We start from the raw sequence: 22,177 nt of genomic DNA on the forward strand, positions 1-22,177 counted from the left end.
GCTGGGTGCTTGGAGTTCCCAAGAAGCTCTTCCTCAAAGCCACTTTACCTGCCGAGTCCCTTTTCTCCCGCGCGGGCAACTCCTCCCGGCCTGGCCGTCACGCCCCCTCACGTCACTCACCGCCCCGCCACGTTCCCATGATACCACGCAGGCGCCAAAAACAAGTCCGAAATCTCCGTGCCCTTCCGCTTTTTCAAAGGTATCTCTGAGACGATGGCAAGAAAAATAGTTCCTTGACAACTGAGATCTTTTCAGAAGGAGGCGGGAGCAGGCGGGGCTTACGGGCGGAACAAAACGGAAGTCCGTGGTTCTTGCAACAGGATTGGGCCCCGCGCTCCCGGGAGGCGGGCTCAGAAGGGCGGAGGGATTCACTTTGAGCCGCGGGCGGCCCTCCGCCTCCATTGAAGGCGGGGAGATCGGCGCGGCCGGTAGTTGCTGTGGTTTCTGTTCTGAGCTCGCAGCGTTGGAGCTGAAGATCGTGGACCTAGCATTCCCGCGTCCGAGTCCGGCCGTCAGTGGCTGCAGATCCGGAGGCCAGGAGGTCAATCACCGAGGACAGGCCCGCTGCTGTGCCTTCGCCGCTCGGTGCCTGTAACTACTCCGGGGCCTAGGTCGGCTCCCCGGCGGCTGAGGAGAAGGCCGCCGCCGAGATGTTCAAAAACACGTTTCAGAGCGGCTTCCTCTCCATCCTCTACAGCATTGGAAGCAAGCCCCTGCAAATCTGGGACAAAAAGGTCAGGCTGGGGACGGCGGCGTGACGGGATGCAGGGGCTGCGCCCCCTCCTCGTCCAGGGGTTGGGGACAGGGAATGATTGTGTTGAATTGGGGCCTGGGAGAGGCCGAGAGGACGCTGTTGTGCCTTGTCCCCAGCCTGGCGGGACTGGGGCGCGAGGTGGGGGCGCCGTGTAAGCAGCGGAGGAGGTGGGCGTGGCTGGGAGCTAAGTGTCCTGAAGCTGTGGTGTGGTTAGGGCCGCGACCCCCGCTCCTGACTTGACTTGGTCCAGTTCATTCTTTTGAGCCACTGTTTCCCCATCAATATAATGGAGTTGATGGTGCCCATCTCCTAGCATGAAACGTACAAACTTATGTGAGGGAGCTCTGGGGACGTACAGTCGAAAGGACTTGGATTCCACAAATATTTACTGATGTCCTGTTTTGTGCCAGGCACGGTGCTGGGCACTAGACACAGAGCCTTTGTTCAGGCACCCTTAAAAAGGCGCAGCCAGCCAGGAAGGCTCTGGCTAAGCCAGTAATGTTTGGATTTTATTCATTTGCTCCCTTCCTCCAACTGATCCCAAATAAGTCAGAATTTAGTGGCCCTTGGCACCTGCTCCACACCCATTGTGACTTGCCTGTACTATGCCCTCGTGCCTGATTTCTCCATCAGGAAAACTTCAGAATGCTGACAGTCAAAGTCTGGTTTGGATTAAGAAACTCAGAGCCAAGTACGAGCCTCATCTTCATTCAGGAATCCACTAGATGATATTTTCTTTGGCCCCAGGAGATGATGACTCTGTCAGCTTTTTACAGATGTGAAGATCTGGCTGTCTATGAGTTGATTTGCATTTTATTACTTTGGTATTTCTTTCTAAATGCAAATTCCCAGGCAATCAGCTGTGCTATTTCTTGATTATAAGTTACTGGAGGCACTCCAATGTGCAATTTAGGGGATATTCTGGGAGAATGGGGAGAGTTGGTATGCTGAATGCTGTTTTTTTATAGTGATGCATGTGGAATAATCTCAGCCGGGTTTATTGGTAATGAAGCCAAGAATTTTGGATTTTATCTTGGAACAACTCTCAGTATTCCCTTATCCACAGATGAAAACTTTGGGCCACATAAAGTTGGGAGAGAATACGGGCGGCTTTCTGCCCGTCACACTAAGGGGGACCCCTTCGTTCTGAGGGCAGCTTTGAGGATGGTGTGTTCATAGTGTTACTTTCATAAGGTAGTTGAAAGACCTGAATATATGACATTGGGCCGTTGTGTACGTAAAATCTACCCATCTCTTCTCTTTCAGATGATTCTGTCTACAAGCTAGAGCTAGTACCAGAGTATAGGAAAGCTGTTCCTTAACGTCGCTGCATTACTGAGGTTTTTAGTTTCATGGTTCCCCCCTCCCCCCTCCGCAATGGAATAAAGCATTGTAAACTGTAAATTGCATCTGTACAAAGAGAACCCAGGGTGCCTGGGAACTTTGTAAGGAGATTGGCTTCCCAGCCATCACTTGACTCAGTTGTGGGCTGTCAGAAGGCATAAAGAGAGGGGGGCCCTCTGTGCCAGTGAAACTTGGAAACTGAATTGTAACAAAGTGTCAATATAAGGCAACTGAAATAGAGAATGGGACTTGACCTAGGAGGAGGGGTTTTCAGAGTGGATCAGAGAATTTACTAAAGCTGAAAGAAGCCAGGAGCAGCAGCTCATGCCTGTAATCCCAGGACTTTGGGAGGCCGCGGTGGGCAGATCATGAAGTCAGGAGTACGAGACCAGCCTGATCAACATGGTGAAACCCTGCCTCTACTAAAAATACAAAAATTAGCCTGGTGTGGTGGCGCGTGCCTGTAATCCCAGCTACTCAGGAGGCTGAGGCAGAAGAATCTCTTGAACCTGGGAGGTGGAGGTTGCAGTGAGCCAAGATCGTGCCACTGCACTCCAGCCTGGGCAACAGAGTGAGACTCTGTCTCAGAAAATAAATAAATAAATAAATAAAGCTGAAAGAATTCCAGTAGTAGGGAGACATCAGAATTTCTGTTATGAAACTTGTGTCGGTTTTCCATTTTAACCCTTCTGGGCTTAAACTTGTGTGCTGTTTAATTTTTCAAATGTGGCTTTTTGACTAGTCAACATGTTTACTCAAGAATAGAAAAGCAAAGTAACCATGGTGCACTGTTTCCCTTAACAATGCCACTAGAGGTTGGATGGTACCCTAATGACATAAACACGTGGGAAAACATTGTTAAATCGATTGGCAGGGTTACTTGGAGTAAATTAAACAGATGTTTTTGCAAAACCTTGAGAACACTCATTTCAAGCAAAATCTTCACAATGGTAAAAGTTTATGATGTGTTTCTAATTCTTATTTAGACTCAATTGTAAACCGTTTAGGATTAAGGTTTTTTTCCCTCTTGTGGCAAGGGAAGGAAAGAGAAGAAAAGGAAAAGTTTGGGGTCATATCTCTCAGCTTTGTTGAGTACGCTTTTTCTCAGCTCTAAGTCCTCAGAAAGTGCTGGAAATCCAATCCAGTAGGGGGAATACTGGGAGTTGATGTACTGATCAAAGATTTATTGCACGATAGCTGAGTGACAGGCTTTGTGAAGACCTGGGAAGATAGAGAAAACATTTTATCTGCTCCCAGGATCTAAGGCAAAGTTGTAATAAGAACAGAGTTTGAGCCGGGCGCGGTGGCTCAAGCCTGTAATCCCAGCACATTGGGAGGCTGAGGCAGGTGGATCACGAGGTCAAGAGATCGAGACCATCCTGGTCAACATGGTGAAACCCCGTCTCTACTAAAAATACAAAAAAATTAGCTGGGCATGGTGGCGTGTGCCTGTAATCCCAGCTACTCAGGAGGCTGAGGCAGGAGAATTGCCTGAACCCAGGAGGCGGAGGTTGCGGTGAGCCGAGATCGCGCCATTGCACTCCAGCCTGGGTAACAAGAGCGAAACTCCGTCTCAAAAAAAAAAAAAAAAAAAAAACAGAGTTCGTGGGGAGGTGAGGGCTGTCTACATTTATCTAGACACGGCCTTGACTTTTGCCAGTAGGTGTATATTGACTGTGGTGCCTATTTATAGTTTTATTTCACAAAGCTTTACTGTTACTGTTTTCCTTCCTGAGTAAATAGAGAATATCTGTTCGGTTTCTACGAAGAATTTTGAGAAACTTGGTTTGACTTTTTTTAGGCTCTGTGTCTGTGTGAATATGAGAAGTGAATTCATAGTACCAGTGAATTTGCAAGTTTCCCTTTTGAGAGGATGGCAGATTGTCCACTGGACTGCAGCTTCCTGAAGCAGAAGAACAGTATCTTACGTTAAAACCTCAGTGCTAGGGTGTGGTCAGACACCTTGGATCTGCATCCTGACTGTGCTGTGTTCCAGTTGTGTGACCTTAGCCGTGTCCTTAACCACTCCGTTTTCTCATCTACTTCTCACGGTTATGAAGATTAAATGAAGCTGTGTATAAATTAAGTCCTTAGCAACAGAGTTATGGCATATGTAGTCATGCACCACATGATGGCATTTCAGCCAACGACAGACCTTATGACAATGGTGCCATAAGATTACCATGGAGCTGAAAAATTCCTGTCGCTTAGTGACATAATTGTTGTTCATTACATCAAATTATTTACTCGTGTTTGTGAGTAGGTGTAAACCAACCTGCTGCACTGGCAGTCATATAAAAGTATAACATATGCAGTAATGTATGGTGCCTAACACTTGGATGATAAATGCCTGCGTTACTGGCTTATGTATTTTCTATACTCTTTACCATTATTTTATTTATTTTTTTAAGGCAGAGTCTCACTCTGTCGCTCAGGCTGGAGTACACTGGCGCTATCTCAGCTCACTGGAACCTCTGCCTCCCAAGTTCAAGTGATTCTTCTGCCTCAGCCTCCCGAGTGGCTGGGACTACAGGCACGTGCCACCACCACACCCAGCTAAATTTTTGTATTTTTAGTAGAGATGGGATTTCACTGTGTTAGCCAGGATGGTCTCAATCTCCTGATCTCGTGTTCCGCCAGCCTCTGCCTCCCAAAGTGTTGGGATTGCAGGCATGAGCCACCGCACCTGGCCTGTATTTTATTTTTTATTTTTTGAGACAGGGTCTTGCTGTTGCCCAGACTGAAATGCAATCGTGTGATCATGGCTCACTGCAGTCTCAATCTCCTGGGCTCAAGTGATCCTCCCACCTCAGCCTCCCATGTAGCTGGGACTACAGACTCTGCACTACACCTGGCTAATTTTTATATTTTTGTAGAGTTAGGGTTTCTCCATGTTGTCCTGGCTGGCCTTGAATTCCTAGGCTTAAGCAGTCCTCCTGCCTCAGCCTCCCAAAGTGCTGGAATTACAGGCGTGAGCTCCCGTGCCTGGCCTTATCATAATTTTACAATGTACTCCTACTTATAACAACAACAAAAGTTAACTGTAAAATAGCCTCAGGCAGATCCTTTGGGAGATATTTCAGAAGAATGCAGTGTTGTCTTAGGAGATGACAGCGCCATGTGCGTTACTTCTCCTGCAGACCCTCCAGTGGGACAGCATGTGGAGGTGTAGACTGTGATTGATGTTAATGATCCTGACCTTGTGTGGGACTAGGCTCATGTGTGTGTTTGTGTCTTAGTTTTTAACAAAGAAGTTAAAAATTTAAAATTAAAAAAAAAAAAGGAAAAAGCTTATGGACTAAGGATATATAGAAGGATTTTTTTTTTTTAAAGACAGGGTTTCATCACGTTGGCCAGGATGGTCTTGAACTCCTGACCTCAGGTGATCCGCCTACCTCGGCCTTCCAAAGTGCTGAGATTATAGGCGTGAGCCACCATGCCAGGCTTTTTTCTTTTTTGAGACGGAATCTTGTTCTGTCACCCAGGCTGGAATGCGGTGACGCCATCTCAGCTCACGGCAACCACTGCCTCTAAGGATCAAGTAATTCTCCTGCTTCAGCCTCCTGAGTAGCTGAAGTGTAATGGCGTGATCTCGGCTCATGGCAACCTCTACCTCCTGGGTTCAAGCGATTCTCCTGCCTCAGCCTCCTGAGTAGCTGGGATTACAGGCGTGTGCTACCATGCCTGGCTAATTTTGTATTTTTAGTAGAGATGGGGTTTCTCCATGTTGATCAGGCTGGTCTCCAACTCCTGACCTCAGGTGATCCACCTGCCTCGGCCTCCTGAAGTGATGGGATTACAGGCATAAGCCACTGTGCCTGGCCAAGTTGTATCACTTTTTATCATTTATTCAGTACTTTACTGTACCTTTTCTATGGTTAGACACACAAATAATTCCATTATGTTACAGTTGCCTAGAGTTTTCAGTACAGTAGCATGCTGTACAGATTTGTAGCCTAGGGGCAATAGGCTATACCATATAGCCCAGGTGTGGAATATGCTGTACTGTCTAAGAGTGTGTAAGTACACTCTGATATTCACATAGCCATGAAACTGCCTGAGACATTTCTCAGAATGTAACCCCGTCATTAAACAATGCATGACTGTAGTTAGTACTTTATAAGCAATAACATATAGTATTAAATTGGCAGAGACTGAGGAATTTGCTCAAAACTAAAATAAGATATTTGAACTGAGCCCAGCATCCAGATATCTAGGAATAGGAAGTAGAGTAAAACCAGACTTCTGAAATGAGAAGAATTTAGTTGTTGCACCATGGCTTGCCCAGTCCTAAGCCCTTCCTGTGGCTCTAAGTAAAGTCCCTCTTCAAAAAAAAATTCCTATATCCTAGCTTTTAGAATCCACATAAGCCATGCTCCTGGTCTGAAGCGTTCACCCCTCCTGCTTCATTCGTTCCCCAGGCAGAGCTCACCTCACCGGGTTCCTCCTTTTAGCAGTAGTCTCCTACTGAATTGAAAGAAGTCCTGGTCTTTCACCTTCAAGCTTTTGCACTTCCTGGTCCCTCTGCTGGGCGCTTCCCCTCACCACCACCCCAAGCTTCAATCCCTCTTTTCATTAGTCTCTAGTCACAATTCAAAGGCATTTCTGAGTGACCTTCCGTAACTCTCCAGGCTAATTTACTTCTTATCACACTTGAAATTATTAGCTTCTTAAGGTCTGTATTCCTGGCTATATACAGTTTCCTGATAGAGGTTTTTGTAAGTTTCTAAATCAACAGCTTAGAAGAAATTAGGGATTTCTTTAATGTTACCTTCACATCTGGGATCAGCAAATTTTATATTTATTAAAAGACTCTTGGCCGGACACAATGGCTCACGCCTGTAATCCCAGCCCTTTGGGAGGCCAAGGCAGGAGGATCACAAGGTCAGGAGTTTGAGACCAGCCTGGCCAATATGGTGAAACGTCGTCTCTACCAAAATACAAAAATTAGCTGGGCGTGGTGGTGTGCGCCTGTAGTCCCAGCTACTCGGGAGGCTGAGGCAGAAGAATCGCTTGAACCCAAGAGGCAGAGGTTGCAGTGAGCCGAGATTGCACCACTGCACTCCAGCCTAGGCAACAGAGCGAGACTGTCTCAAAGAAAAAAAAAAAAAAGACTTATGTTTAATGTAAACATTACTTCTGGTTTTAAGGAAAATACCAGGAGGTTCTATTCCCACTTATACTTGTCTAAAACATGGTATAATTTTCAGTCTTAATGGTAGTAATGGTAGTATCCTGGCCTGGCCCAGTAGCTCACTCCTGTAACCCCAGCACTTTAGGAGGTTGAGGTGGGCAGATCACCTGAGCTCAGGAGTTCAAGACCAGCCTTACTAAGATGGAGAAACCCCTTCTCTACTAATAATACAAAAATTAGCTGGGTGTGGTGGCACGTACCTGTAATCCCAGCTACTCGGGAGGCTGAGGCTGGAAAATCACTTGAACCCAGGAGGCAGAGGTTGTGGCGAGCTGGGATCGTGCCATTGCACTCCACTCTGGGCAACAAGAGCAAAACTCCATCTCAAAAAAAAAAAAAAAAAGGTAGTATCCTGAAAGTGCGTGAGATGAGATTGGATGAATTCACAAAAGCACCTTTGTCTGTCTTTCCTGTCAGCTTGTCTTTCTCTCAGCTGCTGCTGTTTCTCCCCTACTCCCAGACTAAATATTAGACCAGAGTCTTTTGTTGTTGTTGCTGGATAGTATTAGATTCCCATTTCCTGTTCTAATTTTTAAAATAAAGTCCCTCATCAGAAAAAAAATTCCTACATCCTAGCTTTTAGTTAGCACCCCTTGTTGATATATATTAAATTGGTACCATTTTCAGTAGTAGAACTAAGTGCATTTGAACATAAAGATGGTAAAACTTTTTTTCTGGCTTTTTCTAGGGTCAGTTGGACCCTAGGACAACATTCTTCATTATTCTGAGTCAGATTTTACTGTAATTGAATGAAGGCATTTTGTCTGTTAGTTTTGTTTTGTTTTTTTGAGATGGAGTCTCACTCTGTCGCCCAAGCTGGAGTGCAGTGGCGCAATCTCGGCTCACTGCAACCTCCTCCCGGGTGCAAGTGATTCTCCTGCCTCAGCCTCCTGAGTACCTTGCCACCACACCCAGCTACTTTTTTTCTGTATTTTTAGTAGAGATGGGGTTTCAGCATGTTGCCCAAGCTGGTCTCAAACTCCTGCTCTCAGGTGATCTGCCCACCTCGGCCTCCCAAAGTGCTGGGATTACAGGCATGAACTACCATGCCCATCCGAAGGCATGGGTTTTAATTACACTTACCTTTTCTTAGCTATGCACATAAACGTCCTTACACTAACTTAGGGGTTGTTGGTATATGCCCAGAGTTGCTTGTCTGCTGTGTCTGGATAGCCCCTGCCAAGTACAGCAAAGGGAGCAACGAAGCCTTTGACCCTTGGGAGCCTGGGAGGCCCAGGCTTTGAGTCTGAGTCAGAGCTATGCCCAGTTCTCCCCACAGGGGTCTCCCTCTGCCTAATTTCTGACTGGGAACCCAGCCCCTAACCCAGTGCAGGAACTTTCCTGCTGAAGTGGACAGCTCTAGTGGCTTAATGTAAATCAGAGCATGTGTCATAAAAGCGAGGATGCCAGATGGCTGAGGGTTCAGCTGTCTGCCAGGGTGAGTGGGTGGGGCCAGAAAAATGAAAGTGGGGTGAGGGAATGGTTACAACTTGTGTCATTTTTAAAGCAATCATAGAAATATATAGCATCCGCCGGCTCCCTCCCTATCTCAGTCATAGTATTTTTTTTTCCTTCAGCTTGGCTCCCTGAGGCTTACTTTGAGGGGAGGGAGAGGAATCAGTGTTCTTTATTAGTTGCCCTGACAACCATGGAAAGCCTGGGAGGAATGATTGTAAGACTGGCCTGAGGCTTAGATCCCCTTGTGTTGTCTGCAGAGGCTGAGAATCATTATGTGCTGTAATGTCCAGTAACTGGGTTCTGAAGCTCCTTGAGCACCTCCAGCTCACGGGCAGGGGTGGGGGAATTAATGAAACAAAACAGTATTGGCTTTAGATTTTTTTTTTTTTTTTTTTTTTTTTTTTTAGGACTAAAGCACTCGTATGCCACACTTTGATAGTGGGAATGTGTCATGAATGAAAAAGAATTAACAAATCACAAACAGTCAGCTCTTTGTGATCTAGAGAGGGACAGAACATATTAAAACCTGCTTCCACCATGAGCAGTAAATGCTGAACAGTTCATTTCATCTTCATCCCAAAGCCAGGCCTGCCCAGTGACCTCTGAACTGGAAGGAGCTAAGGAAAGGAAGTTGATACTTTCTGATAATTGTATCTTGCTGCATCCTGTTGTCAGAAGTCAGTTTTAGGAGGGGGTTGCTTTCCTGGAAGACCTTTATAATAGGCAGTGGCAGCTAGATTGCCAGGGTGGTGGGGAGGCTTTGCCCCGAATTGCCTGTCCCCTCTCCCCTTTGATCCTAGTTTTAGAGCATAGAGAATAGGCTTTGGGAAATTCTCTTCCCTCTAATACACAGATCTGATTAACCACCCTTACCACCTCCACCCTACTGTTTTCCAGTAAGTTTGTATTTGCAGCCCTTTAAACTTAATAAAGGAGAAAAATCATAATTCACTAACAAATCCGCTTAATTTGATTTTAAACCTCTGGAGGCTTGTCATATGGGGATACTTGTGTTTTTCTTCTTTGGGGGTTGAACATTCTCTTGGGGAAAAGCTCTGTTTAGTTTATCTTACCACCAGCCAGCTTCAAACTCTAGAGAGAGACTGATGGGCATTCCTTCAAAAAAGTTGCCTTGACCCCTCCTAGTTCCCTTGTTTGGTGAAATACGTTCATTCACTTTGTAAAATTTAAATTTGTGAGTGTGTTTGTGATCTAGTAACACTGGGAGAAAAATAAATCTCTTTAGTAGATTATTGAAAATCCAGCTAGAAGTTAACTTGACTGCAGAGAGAAGCGTAGGAATCCTGGTTTATCCGGCTTTCCGTTTGCATTGGCTTCTACATGCAGGGTACGGCTTTGCTTTCTTCTATAGAGACCTGAATGGGTCATATTTGCTGGAGTTCCAGGGAAGTCATAAACTTTGAGATGAACAGAAGGCAGATTCCCGAACATTTTCTCCCTGTGAGATCTGGCTGGCCTTTCTGGAACTGAGGGAGAGACTCTTGTTGACTTTGGCTGGAGAGACCTTGAGGGATATAAGGTTTGAGGGCATGCTTTAAACAAGGTTGGATAAATAGCAACATGCTGCTTTTTAGCAATGGCAGTTTTCAGGCCCAAGTCACTTCTTAATCCTGTCACTTTTACTGTCTATTTGATCTTTGCAGTTTGTCTCTCTTTAAACAATGGTTGGCTGGGTGTGGTGGCTCATGCCTGTAATCCCAGCACTTTGGGAGGCCGAGGTGGGTGGATCACAAGGTCAGGAGTTTGAGACCAGCCTGGGCAACATGGTGAAACCCCACCTCTACTAAAAATACAAAAATTAGCCAGCTGTAGTCCCAGCTACTCAAGAGGCTGAGACAGAAGAATTGCTTGAATCCGGGAGTCGGAGGTTGCAGTGAGCCAAGATGGCGCCACTGCACTCCAGCTTGGGCGACAGAGCGAGACTCTGTCTCAAAAAAAAAGAAAAAGAAAAAGAATGATTATGTTATTGAGAATAATTAGTGGTATGTTATAAAAGTAGTGTTTGCATCTTGTGGAATACTGCCAGCTCTTATCGTAGGGCTGCTCCCATTAGTTGGAAATGATTTCTATTTTTTTTTGGAAATGATTTCTTGATTAATTCCTTCTTCACCAAGTCTGCCTGGTTTTCCACAGAAAATATAGGAGGAATATTGCCACTTAGGTTGGGAACATTTAGACGGTGACGAGGTGGGCAGTGTTGGCGTGTTCTGCACAGACCCAAGGCTTTGTGCTCTTAATCTCCTTGGAAGGAGGCCCAGCATTCAAAGCAGGAGGGCATTGAACATTGCCAGCTTTGTTTGAAAAGCATTTCAGTGTGACGTTTTGTGTCTTGAGAGCCTAAGAAATGCTCCATTGGCAGGGATTGGGGTCCCGTCTAGCCCAGCATTCTCTGTCTGACAATGGGCACCCATTTGTGGGAAACATTCCTCATGCTGGCGGCCCCGTGGGCTTTGTAATATGCCCCAGCATCTCTGGCTTCCTATAATAGTCCACGGTGGATGTGTTATCCAGGAATTTTTAAAACCCTCCTTGAACCTATTCATATGTGCCAACTCTTAGGGTGACAGATTCCAGAAGTCAGCAAATATTTGAATACTTAGTTTATGCCTAGCACAGTGCTAAGCATTGTTGAAGATAGAAATGATGCTTCATAACTGGTCCTTGCTCTTGCTTGAGCTTATTCTTTCTTAAGGAGACAGGAAGATGTGGTTGCAGTTGTGAAAAGGATGGGCAGTGACATCAGATGTCACCTGTAGAACACCAGGCAGACCATGAGTGAATCAGACTCACAGTGACAGAGCTCACAGAGACTAATGTCTAAAAACAGAAACATATTCTTAATAATTTATGTTGAAAAATAAAACTACCAGACTCAACACTGATTTCTCCTCATATGCAAGTCTAACAGCCAAATTGTAATCAGAAGGCTGATGAGTGAATAATGGGAGCTTTAGTCAGTGTGATTGAGTCATTGCTTATGGCAGCCTAACAGCCCTTTCTACAGTATCTAAAAAAGCTGTATATTTGTCTTTCTGATGTCTTCTGTTCTAAACCTGGTCGATCTTTTTCATATGTTATTCCATTCAGTCCCAATAGTCCAGCTCTGTTTTTTTGTTTGTTTGTTTGTTTGTTTGTTCATTTTTGAGACAGGATCTCACTCTGTCGCCCAGGCTTGAGTGCAGTGGCGTAATTACAGCTCACTGCAGTCTTGACCTCCCAGGCTCAGACTATTCTCCCACCTCAGCCTCCTGAGGAGCTGGGACTACAGGCGTTTGCCACCACATGTGGCTAATTTTTTGTAGAGATGGTGTTTCACCATGTTGTCCAGGCTGGTCTTGAACTCCTGAACTCAAGCAATCCTCTTGCCTCAGCCTCCCAAAGTGCTGGGATTACAGGCATGAACCAACATGCCCAGCCCCAGCCCTGTTTTTTTGTTTGTTTGTTTTGTTTTGTTTTTGAGATGTTTGTTTTGTTTTGAGTTTGTTTTGTTTTGTTTTTGCTCTCTGTCACCTAGGTCCGCTAGGCTGGAGTGCGGTTCCACAGTCATGTCTCACTGCAGTCTGGACGTCCTGGGCTCAAGTGATCCTCCCACCTTAGCCTCCCAAGTAGTTGGGACTATAGGCACTCTACAGGCGCATGCCACCACACATGGCTAATTTTTTTTAAAAAAAATAGAAACAATTACTATGTTGCCAAAGCTGGTCTCAAACTCCTGAGCTCAAGCTGTCCTCCTGCCTCAGCCTCCCCAAGTGCTGGGGGATTACAGGCATGAGCCCCTGTGTCTGGCCCCAGCCCTGTTTAGAAAGTGCCCTTGCATATCTCAGCTCTGTCCATCTTAGTTGTTTAAGAGTTTAATGCTTGAAGATAATTGTTCTTTCCTAAATATTTTGAGAGGAGGAATGTGTATTGAATATTGATTCCTCCCCATCATCTACCTCCTACATATGCAGCAAACAATACAAAAACATGTAGGATGAAGTGCTAAATTATGTCGTCTAGACAACATGAACCAGAAAAACAAATCAGAGAAAAGAGAGGTCAGTGTGGGCTGAAAACGCTAAAGAAGGCGTCTGTGTGTGGCAAAGATGGGAATTGAATTCCTGCTTTAAAAAGTAGACAATTAGGGAAAAGCAGATAGGAAGCATGAAGCAGGAGTAACTCCAGGGGAGGAATGCTTTCATTTTTGTTGCTGCCCTCCTCAGTGACACTGAGTTTTTCCTTGGCTTTTCGGGACAAAGAAATCTATGAGGCAGTGGCAGGGTGTGGTGGCTTATGCCTGTAATCCCAGCACTTCGAGAGGCTGAGGCGGGTGGATCACTTGAGGTCAGGAGTTGGAGACCAGCCTCAACATGGGGAAACCCCATCTCTACTGAAAAAAAATATAAAAATTAGCCAGGCACAGTGACTTACGCCTGTAATCGCAGCACTTTGGGAGGCTGAAGCAGGCAGATCACCTGAAGTCAGGAGTTTGAGACCAACCTGCCCAACATGGCAAAACCCCATCTCTACTAAAAAAAAAACCAAAAACCAAAAAACAAAAATTAGCTAGGCGTGGTATCGGGCACCTGTAATCTCAGCTACTAGGGAGGCTGAGGCAGGAGGATCATTTGAACCCAGGAGGCAGAGGTTGCAGTGAGCCGAGATCATGTCACTGCACTCCAGGCTGGGCGACAGAGCGAGACTCAGTCTCAAGAAAGAAAAAAGAAATCTACGAGGCAGTATGAGGCAGTGGAAAGCCTGCTAAGTCCTGAGTCTCCACCTTAGGGTTTGGCATTTGCAGTTCCAGGGTGCCAGTGTCCACATTTGTAAAATGGAAACAGTGTCACCTGCCTTGTTTTTACTGTTGTGAGGCTTAAGTGAGAAGGGAATGCATGTGAACATTCCTGGTGCATAATAGGCACTCAGTAGATGTTAGCTGAATCTAAACTGAGTTGATATATTTGGGGAGAAATTTCCCCTGATTTACGGATTACCTGGGATACCCATGGTGGTTGATGTGACCCTGTCTAGAGGTAATAGCATGGCTTACTTACATATAAACTTCAGTGTACTGTGTCACAAATTTCTATGTACGCCTCTTGGGCTACTGTGGTTTTCTTTCAGTGGTCCTGTTCAGCCTTGTCAGATATTTCAGTACTAATCTAATTTCTTTCTTATAGGTGCGGAATGGCCACATCAAAAGAATCACTGATAATGACATCCAGTCCCTGGTGCTAGAGATTGAAGGGACAAATGTCAGGTAGGTTGCCACCTCTGTTCTCCCAGAGACACTGGATACTAGAGAGGCAGTACGTCGTAAAGGTTAATAGCACAGACTGCGGAGTCTGAGTGCCGACGTGAGTCCAGCTCTGCTGATTAGAGTTTACCTTGGGCAAGTTACTGAATCCGCCAGACCTTAGCATACTCATCTACGATGGGCAGAATAACAGTACATTTTCCTTATAGGGTTATTGCGAGGAGTAAATAAGTGAATATATGTAAAACACTTAAAACCAAGCTTAGCACATAGTAAGCAGGATGTAAGTATTAGCTATATTATTAACCAAAAGTATGTGTTGGGGTTGGGAGGGAGCAGTGTTATACAGCCCATCCAGTGGGTGGCCAGTGTGGTTTTCAGTGCCATAGAGTTCTCAGTTTTGGTTTTCTATCATTCGATGGCTCTTATAGACCAGAATTGAGGTCGTCTCTCATTGGAGGAGCTTCTAAGATCCACTCTCTGGCTTTGTTTTTCAGCTATTTTATTGCTGCTGTCTAGTCTTTTGTTTCTGGGTCCAGCATTTGTTAAAGCATCCACTGACTTAAGGGCTGCGGGATTCAGTGGGTGATGTGTCTGAATCTTCTAGATCTGCTTTGCAGTGTATCCTCTTGGACCGTGTGTTATTGTTATGCATACCACAGAGGAAGAAAGACAAGGAGTGTGTTTATTGGTGTTTCCTTTCTCTACAGCACCACATATATCACATGTCCTGCAGACCCCAAGAAGACACTGGGAATTAAACTCCCTTTCCTTGTCATGATTATCAAAAACCTGAAGAAGTATTTTACCTTTGAAGTGCAGGTAAGTATGTGCACATGAATGTGTCCACTCTTGGCTATACCAAAGAGATAGCCTTCAAGGACTTACAGGGAAAAGTGACCCTACAAAAGTATCTTTATCCTTTTGCATGTATTGTTTTCTGCTTCTACCGTAAGACCTATGCAGTCCTTGTTGTGATGTAAATTTGGTATCAAAACTTAATGCCAGGTTTTTAAAGAAACAGCACCTAGAAAATCTAGAGATTTCAAAGCATCAGAGTTAGCATGGTATCCATTTAGGGAGTGATTATTTAATACTGGGTTACTGTTCTCTTTTAGTATTTCTGATTTTTCAAAAGGAAGAACGTTTATGAAATCTATGAGAGCCTGCCGACTATGTCATATGTATGTCATAAGCAGCTGTTGTTGTCTTGGTAACAAACAAGATAAACTTGCTACTTCCGGGCCATCTGCATGCAGCGTATGACCTGTGTCTGGTCTGTTTATTTTCCTCTAAGTCTCAGCCTTGGGAAAGCAAGCTGTGGGAATTCAGGTCGTTGTCTGAACAAAGTCGTGTGCTTCTTCTAAGACAGAGCTAGTATGACGCTTCATCTCTGTTTCACAGGTACTAGATGACAAGAATGTGCGTCGTCGCTTTCGGGCAAGTAACTACCAGAGCACCACCCGGGTCAAACCTTTCATTTGCACCATGCCCATGCGGCTGGATGACGGCTGGAACCAAATTCAGTTCAACTTATTAGACTTTACACGGCGAGCATACGGCACCAATTACATCGAGACCCTAAGAGTGCAGGTACTGCTCCTTTTCCAGAGAGAGCTCAGACGGGGGATAGGGCATACTGTGTCTAATAGTGGCTTGTGGCGCATGTAGCAGAACAGTGTGGGATTCTGGCTTCGGTTCCCAAGTCCCTATCCAGTGAGCTTTGCCCTCACAAAGGTCCAAGAAATATTCAGGAGTCCGCTCAGGCATACAGGCGAATGCAGCAAATAAGACCCCCCTCTTGACAAAATCCACCCCTAAGAAAAGTCAAGGAGATGCCAGAAATGAAGCTTTTCCAGTCCTAGAAGCGGGCCTCTAAAAGATTCAGGAAAAGAGGGAGAACAGTCACAGTTAGCCTCTCAAAAGGAGCATTGCCTCCACAGATCCATGCAAACTGTCGCATCCGGCGGGTTTACTTCTCAGACAGACTCTACTCAGAAGATGAACTGCCGGCAGAGTTCAAACTGTATCTCCCAGTTCAGAACAAGGCAAAGGTAAGCCAGTCTTCCCCAGGGGAATGCCCACCAGTGAGTGAGGGGAGTTGTGTTCCTGGAAAGGGTTCTGGTCTAAGAATTCAGCCGCAGAGCCTCTCTGTGTTGACACTTTGGAGTGCCTTTATATCGCAAGATCGTACGTCTCCTTCCAGCATCAGCACTGAATCAGGAATTATCCTGTGAAATATTCTGTTACTGCTGTCTCCCCTCTCCACGGTGAGCCTGCCCTCCTGAGGTGCTTCCTGCTGCTTCCAGCTCCCAGAAAATGTCTTCCATCTTAACTTTTTTTTTTTTTTTTTTTTGAGATGGACTCTTGCCATTTTGCCCAGGCTAGAGTGCAGTGGCACAATCTTAGCTTATTGCAACCTCTGGTTCCGGGGTTCAAGTGATTCTCCTGCCTCAACCTCCCAAGTAGCTAGGATTACAGGCGCCCACCACCATGCCCAACTAATTTTTGTATTTTTTGTAGAGACAGGATTTCACTGTGTTGGCCAGGCTGATTTCACTCCTGACCTCAAATGATTCCCCCTGCTACCAGCCTCCCAAAGTGCTGGGGATTACAGGTGTGAGCTACTGTGCCTGCCCCCATCTTAACTGTTAATCAGCCTGAAAGTGTTACCAGCTGATGGATCCCTGCTAACAATGGTGGGCGCCTGCCCGGCTGCTGCAGATTCGAGTCCATTCTCCACAGCCACTGTCCACTCAAGTGTCGTCAGAGACAGGAGGCCTGCGATACCATCTATTTTCTAGTAACTTAAACTGATGCTTCTTTTCTGTTTTTCCCCCTTCAGCAATAACTGGAATTATGACGCCAGGGATAGACCCTGGATGTGACTCTTCTTTAAAAAGGCAACTATCTGGAGGACGATGAAAAACATATTTATCTTAGTTCACTCTGCTGTAGTTCTGTTATTTATACTTGGTGTTCCTTGTCGTGGACACCGGTGAACGTGCCGTGACTCTGTCGCTGCATTGTAAGTGCAGTCCTGTGAGGGTAAGCAGTCCTGTGAGTGCCGTGGGAGTGCTGGAGCTTATTCTGCTGCCCGCCCCAGTGTAGGGGCAGATACCTGTACCCTGAACTCACAGAATTAAAGATGTCCCGGAAGGAATTCCAGACCAACATTTCTTCCTGCAGTTTATTCTGTGTTTTATATATTATCTAAATATATGTATATGGTCTGTAATACTCATAATCTGGAAATGAATAAAATGATATATTCCTGGTTTGTAAATTTGTTCCCAGTTTTTCTTTTTTAATGGGGACGTTTCTATTTCCTTAGTGATATGAAAAGAGAACTATTTCCATTGACCCTCTTATATTTCATGCTGTGCAATATCTTGTATTAAGTATTTAAAGAACAAGACATATTATGTAGTTGACCCTTGAACAACACAGGTTTAAACCATGCGGGTTCATTTACATGAGGATCTTCTTCCACCTCTGCTACCCTTGAGACAACAAAACCAGTCCCGCCTCCGCCTCCGCCTCCGCCTCCGCCTCCGCCTCCGCCTCCGCCTCTCCCTCCCCTTCCTCCTCCTCGTGAAGAAAACAATGATGAAGACCTTTATGATGGTCCGCTTAATGAATGGTAAATATGTTTTCTCTTCCTTATGATTTTTCCTTTTTTTCTGAGATGGAGTTTTGTTCTTTTGCCCAGGCTGGAGTGCAGTGGAGCGATCTTGGCTCACTGCAACCTCTGCCTCCCGGTTTCAAGCGATTCTTCTGCCTCAGCCTCCCAAGTAGCTAGGATTACAGGTGCCTGCCACCACGCCCAGCTAATTTTTGTATTTTTAGTAGAGACAGCATTTCACCGTGTTGGCCATGCTGGTCTCGAACTCCTGACCTCATGAGCCACCGAGCCCAGCCCTTCCTTAAGATTTTCTTTTTTTTTTTTCTTTTTTTTTTTTTTGAGACGGAGTTTCGCTCTTGTTACCCAGGCTGGAGTGCAATGGCGCAATCTCGGCTCACCGCAACCTCCGCCTCCTGGGTTCAGGCAATTCTCCTGCCTCAGCCTCCTGAGTGGCTGGGATTACAGGCACACGCCACCATGCCCAGCTAATTTTTAGTATTTTTAGTAGAGACGGGGTTTCACCATGTTGACCAGGATGGTCTCGATCTCTTGACCTCGTGATCCACCCGCCTCGGCCTCCCAAAGTGCTGGGATTACAGGCTTGAGCCACCGCGCCCGGCCTAAGATTTTCTTAATAACATTTTCTTTTCTCTAGCCTACCTTATTGTGTGGATACAAAATAGAATATGTAATTTGTACAAAGTATGTGTTAAATAGCTGCTTATATTATCAGCAAGGCCTCCAGTCAACAGGAGGCTATAGTAGTTAAACTTTGGGAGAGTCAAAAGTCATACATAGATCTTTGCATAATAGGGTCGGTGCCTCTAACCTCTGAGTTGTTCAAGGGTCACCTGTATAAACTGGCTCAGAACAACCCTGAAGACAAACTACATGGGAAAAAAAGTAGCATACGACCAGTGGAATCATTTTGCTAGGGATTGGGTCCTAGGTTGAACTTAAGGCAGAATGACATAGTGTAAATTGCACCTGAACGCCTTAGGTGCAGTAATCAGCCCAGCCCATCTTGTATCCTCAGCATTGGAGCAGATCACCGTTTCCCTATTTGAGTTCCAGCTGAAGTACTGGCCTCACGTGTAGGGACTTAAAGGAAAATGTTTCTTTAAATGCTGGAATTGTGCAAGGGAACTGGAACCTTACACTATTTTTCCCACTGCACTTATTCTGGGCAGATGCCTGTTTAGTGGAATGATACTGGCACTATTAAATTTTTTTTTTTTTTTCCTTTTTTGAGACAGAATCTTGCTCTGTCACCCAGGATGGAGTGCAATGGCATGATCTCTGCTCACCGCAACCTCTGCCTCCTGGGTTCAAGCAATTCTCCTGCCTCAGTCTCCCGAGTAGCTGGGATTACAGGCATGCGCTACTATTACCGGCTAATTTGTGTTTTTAGTAGAGACGGGATTTGTCCATATTGGTCAGGCTGGTCTCAAACACCCGACTTTAGGTGATTAACTCGCCTCAGCCTCCCAAAGTGCTGGGATTACAGGCATGAGCCACTGCATCCGGCCTTTTTTTGTGGTGTTAGGCACAGATGAATTTGCAAAACTTATGCACTTTATATGATGCTACTCTACCACATGCAACATTTCTGAGGGGAAAGCAATTTGAGGGCAGAGAAGAGCACATGTGGTACTCCTGTATCTTGAAGGATACACAACTAGTATAGTGATTACACATGGGCAGAATTTTTTTTTTTAATCGGTTTTCTTCTATAAAAGAAAAAAACATTTGGCCGGGCACAGTGCCTCACGCCTGTGATCCCAGCATTTTGGGAGGCTGAGGGGTGGGTGGATCACTTGAGGGCAGGAGTTCGAGACCAGCCTGGCCAACATGGTGAAACCCCGTCTCTATCAAATATAAAAAATTAGCCAGGCGTGGTGGTGTGCTACTGTAATCCCAGCTACTCGGGAGGTTGAGGCAGGAGAATTGCTTGAACCTGGGAGGCGGAGATTGTGGTGAGCCAAGATCATGCCACTGTACTCCAGCCTGGGCAGCAGAGCAAGACTCCATCTCAAAAAAAAAAAAAAAAAAAAAAAAAAAAAAAAAAAAATTGGGTGGGGGAGATATTTTCGTAATAAAAATTTCAAAGTTAATGCAAGAGCAAAAGGCTATTCCAGATTCCGTGCCCTCTCACAGTCACTTCCCCTGGGTTTGCTGTTATTGCACAGACTGAATTATGGGCACCTGTCATTTTCACTTTGGTTAGAGGTGAAAACAAGTTCTGGGATTTGTCATTACCACTGCTGCCTTCTGAGAAGTTAAAAGGCATAAAGCACGCTTTTCCCACATCCTATCCTCCAGAGTGTGCTGTGGGGAAGCATGGCCAAGTCTCTGAGGAGGCAGGGGCTACAGGAGGTGGAGAAGTGGAGGGGAGGGCGCTCCACGGCTACCTGATGAGACAGCTGTCAAGTGCCTGAAACTCGGTGGTTGCATTAAGAACTTTCCCCTTGGCTGAGGGTGGTGGCTCACGCCTCTAATCCAAGCACTTTGGAGGCCAAGGCGGGCGGATCACCTGAGGTTGGGAGTTCAAGACCAGCCTGACCAACATGGTGAAACCCGGTCTTTTTTAAAAAAATAAAAATAAATAAAAATTTTAAAAATAAATTTAAAAAAAGAATTTTCCCCTTTCTCCTTCTGCCAGCAGCAGCCTCGAACCACCTTCTGCAGGATGCTGCCCCTGTCCTTTGCTGACTAGGGAGTCATCAGCATCACAGAACACCCCCTCAGCCCAGGTGACAGTGTGCTCTTGCAGGACCAACCCCAGTCAAAACTGAACGTGGTTGGTCCTGCTTCCCTGTCCTTAGCTTATCAGCTTCCCCCTGTTAGGCGATATACCTGTCTACCTCACTTCCTGGGTTACAGTAGGAATCTTGAAATGGCTGTGGGTGCAGGGGCTGCAAGCGTGGGGGGTCTGGGCAGTAACTGACAGAGCATCTAGTCTCTGACCACAGTCTAGTGAAATCTTCCCTCCAATCCGGACTCGATTATGGCATGAAAGATGCTTTTGTGGTGAAAAGAAAACCGAGTTAACTTCTCTTCTCTTCTGGGTGCCAGGATATCAGTGAAGTACTCCTGAGGCTTCAGAGCAACACAGCACGGCACTCTCCTCCACACAGATCCTCTTTCACCCCAGGCACTTGTCAGACCATGTCTGGGGATTACCTCACCACCCTCTTTGGGGTGGCAGGCAGTGACTTCCCAAATGCCTCGCATACCCATCCCAGAGGAAGCAAGAGGCCCCGGGGGTGATGGGAGGTTTTATCTGAACTGGCCCCAGGCCAGGGTGAATAGTGGCATCATGACTGCATAGCCCCTTGCCTGCAGCTTTCCAGCTCACCAGGAAGATGACAACCTCCAGGAAGGCTGAGGGAAGAGGGAATGACAGGCCGCTGCTGGGCTGAGGCACTCTCACAGAGTTTGGGCCCGGGTGATCTCAGATCACCGTAATTGGAGCAGGCAGAATTGCATTATCCAGGTCCTTAGAAGTCATGGCGTGTTTTAGAAGGAATTGCCCTCTAAATGAGAGCGTGTTAGGTAATTGGCATGAACTTGGAATAGCACACAACCGTTTCCAACAGGGCTCATTCTGGGGGAGGGTAGATTTACTATGGCCCTTAATTACCCCTGGCCCGTTGACTGCTTCCTCTATAGCTAGGCTACAAGACTGGCCGGCGCCACACCAGTCCCCTCCTGGGGCATTTCTGGAGATTGCAAGTAACCTGGAGAACAACCCCAAACTAGTGTCCCTAGCCCTTCAGTGTCTTCAGCCAGAAGTCTTAAGTGTTAGGAAATTCACTGAAAAAGATCTTGCAGTCCTTATCTGCATCCCCATCCCCCTCATTTTACTGATGAAGACACTGAAGCCCAGAGAGGGATGGGCTAGCCCCTCTAGAAGCAATGGGGTAGAATGAGGACCCAGTGCACCTGATGGGACCCATATGGCATCCCTGTCCTCTTTTGTGTTGGCGTCCCCTTGCCTCAAGCACTGGAGTCAGCTCTGCCTCAGCAGTGAGGGCTGGCCTGGCCAGTCAGTATGGTCACTTATTAGCTGAACACCAGGGTCTGAGGCTGACAGTAAAAAGCTCATTTGTGCTTAACCAAGGAATCATAAAAGTAATACGTGCTCATGGTATATTCATGAGCTCATGGTCCAAAGAATATGAAGGGCTGGGCGTGGTGGCTCACGCCTATAATCCCAGCACTTTGGGAGGCTGAGGCAGGTGGATCACCTGAGGTCAGGAGTTCAAGATCAGCCTGGCCAACAGGGGGAAACCCTGTCTCTACTAAAATACAAAAAAATTAGCCAGGTGGGGTGACACGCATCTCTAATCCCAGCTACTTGGAAGGTTGAGGCAGGAGAATTGCTTGAACCTCAGAGGTGGAGGTTGCAGTGAGCCAAGATCTTGCCACTGCACTCCAGCCTGGGCAACAAGAGTGAAACTCCATCTCAAAAAAAAAAAAAAAAAAAAAAGGAATATGAAGGTAAGTCCCACTTCCTATTTCTGAAATGACAGCACCCGAATG

The 22,177-nt window shown here is 46.0% G+C and overlaps 1 protein-coding gene across 2 annotated transcripts; it reads left to right on the forward strand.

The window, feature by feature from the left end:
- Positions 1-375: 375 nt before the first annotated feature.
- CFAP20 (cilia and flagella associated protein 20) lies at positions 376-17,293 on the forward strand. Of its 2 annotated transcripts, none has more exons than XM_010331368.2 (6): positions 376-734; positions 13,931-14,010; positions 14,718-14,829; positions 15,412-15,600; positions 15,991-16,061; positions 16,853-17,293. In XM_010331368.2, exons 1-6 carry the CDS (start codon positions 651-653, stop codon positions 16,893-16,895), a joined length of 579 nt encoding a protein of 192 aa, XP_010329670.1. In that variant the 5' UTR covers positions 376-650; the 3' UTR covers positions 16,896-17,293. The 2 variants fall into 2 exon arrangements, with proteins under 2 accessions (XP_010329670.1, XP_003943551.1); XM_003943502.3 differs by having other exon boundaries at positions 377-734; positions 15,951-16,061.
- Positions 17,294-22,177: the final 4,884 nt, after the last annotated feature.

This window comes from Saimiri boliviensis, chromosome 1, assembly GCF_048565385.1.
Source record: "Saimiri boliviensis isolate mSaiBol1 chromosome 1, mSaiBol1.pri, whole genome shotgun sequence".
NCBI classification, from domain to species: domain Eukaryota; kingdom Metazoa; phylum Chordata; class Mammalia; order Primates; family Cebidae; genus Saimiri; species Saimiri boliviensis.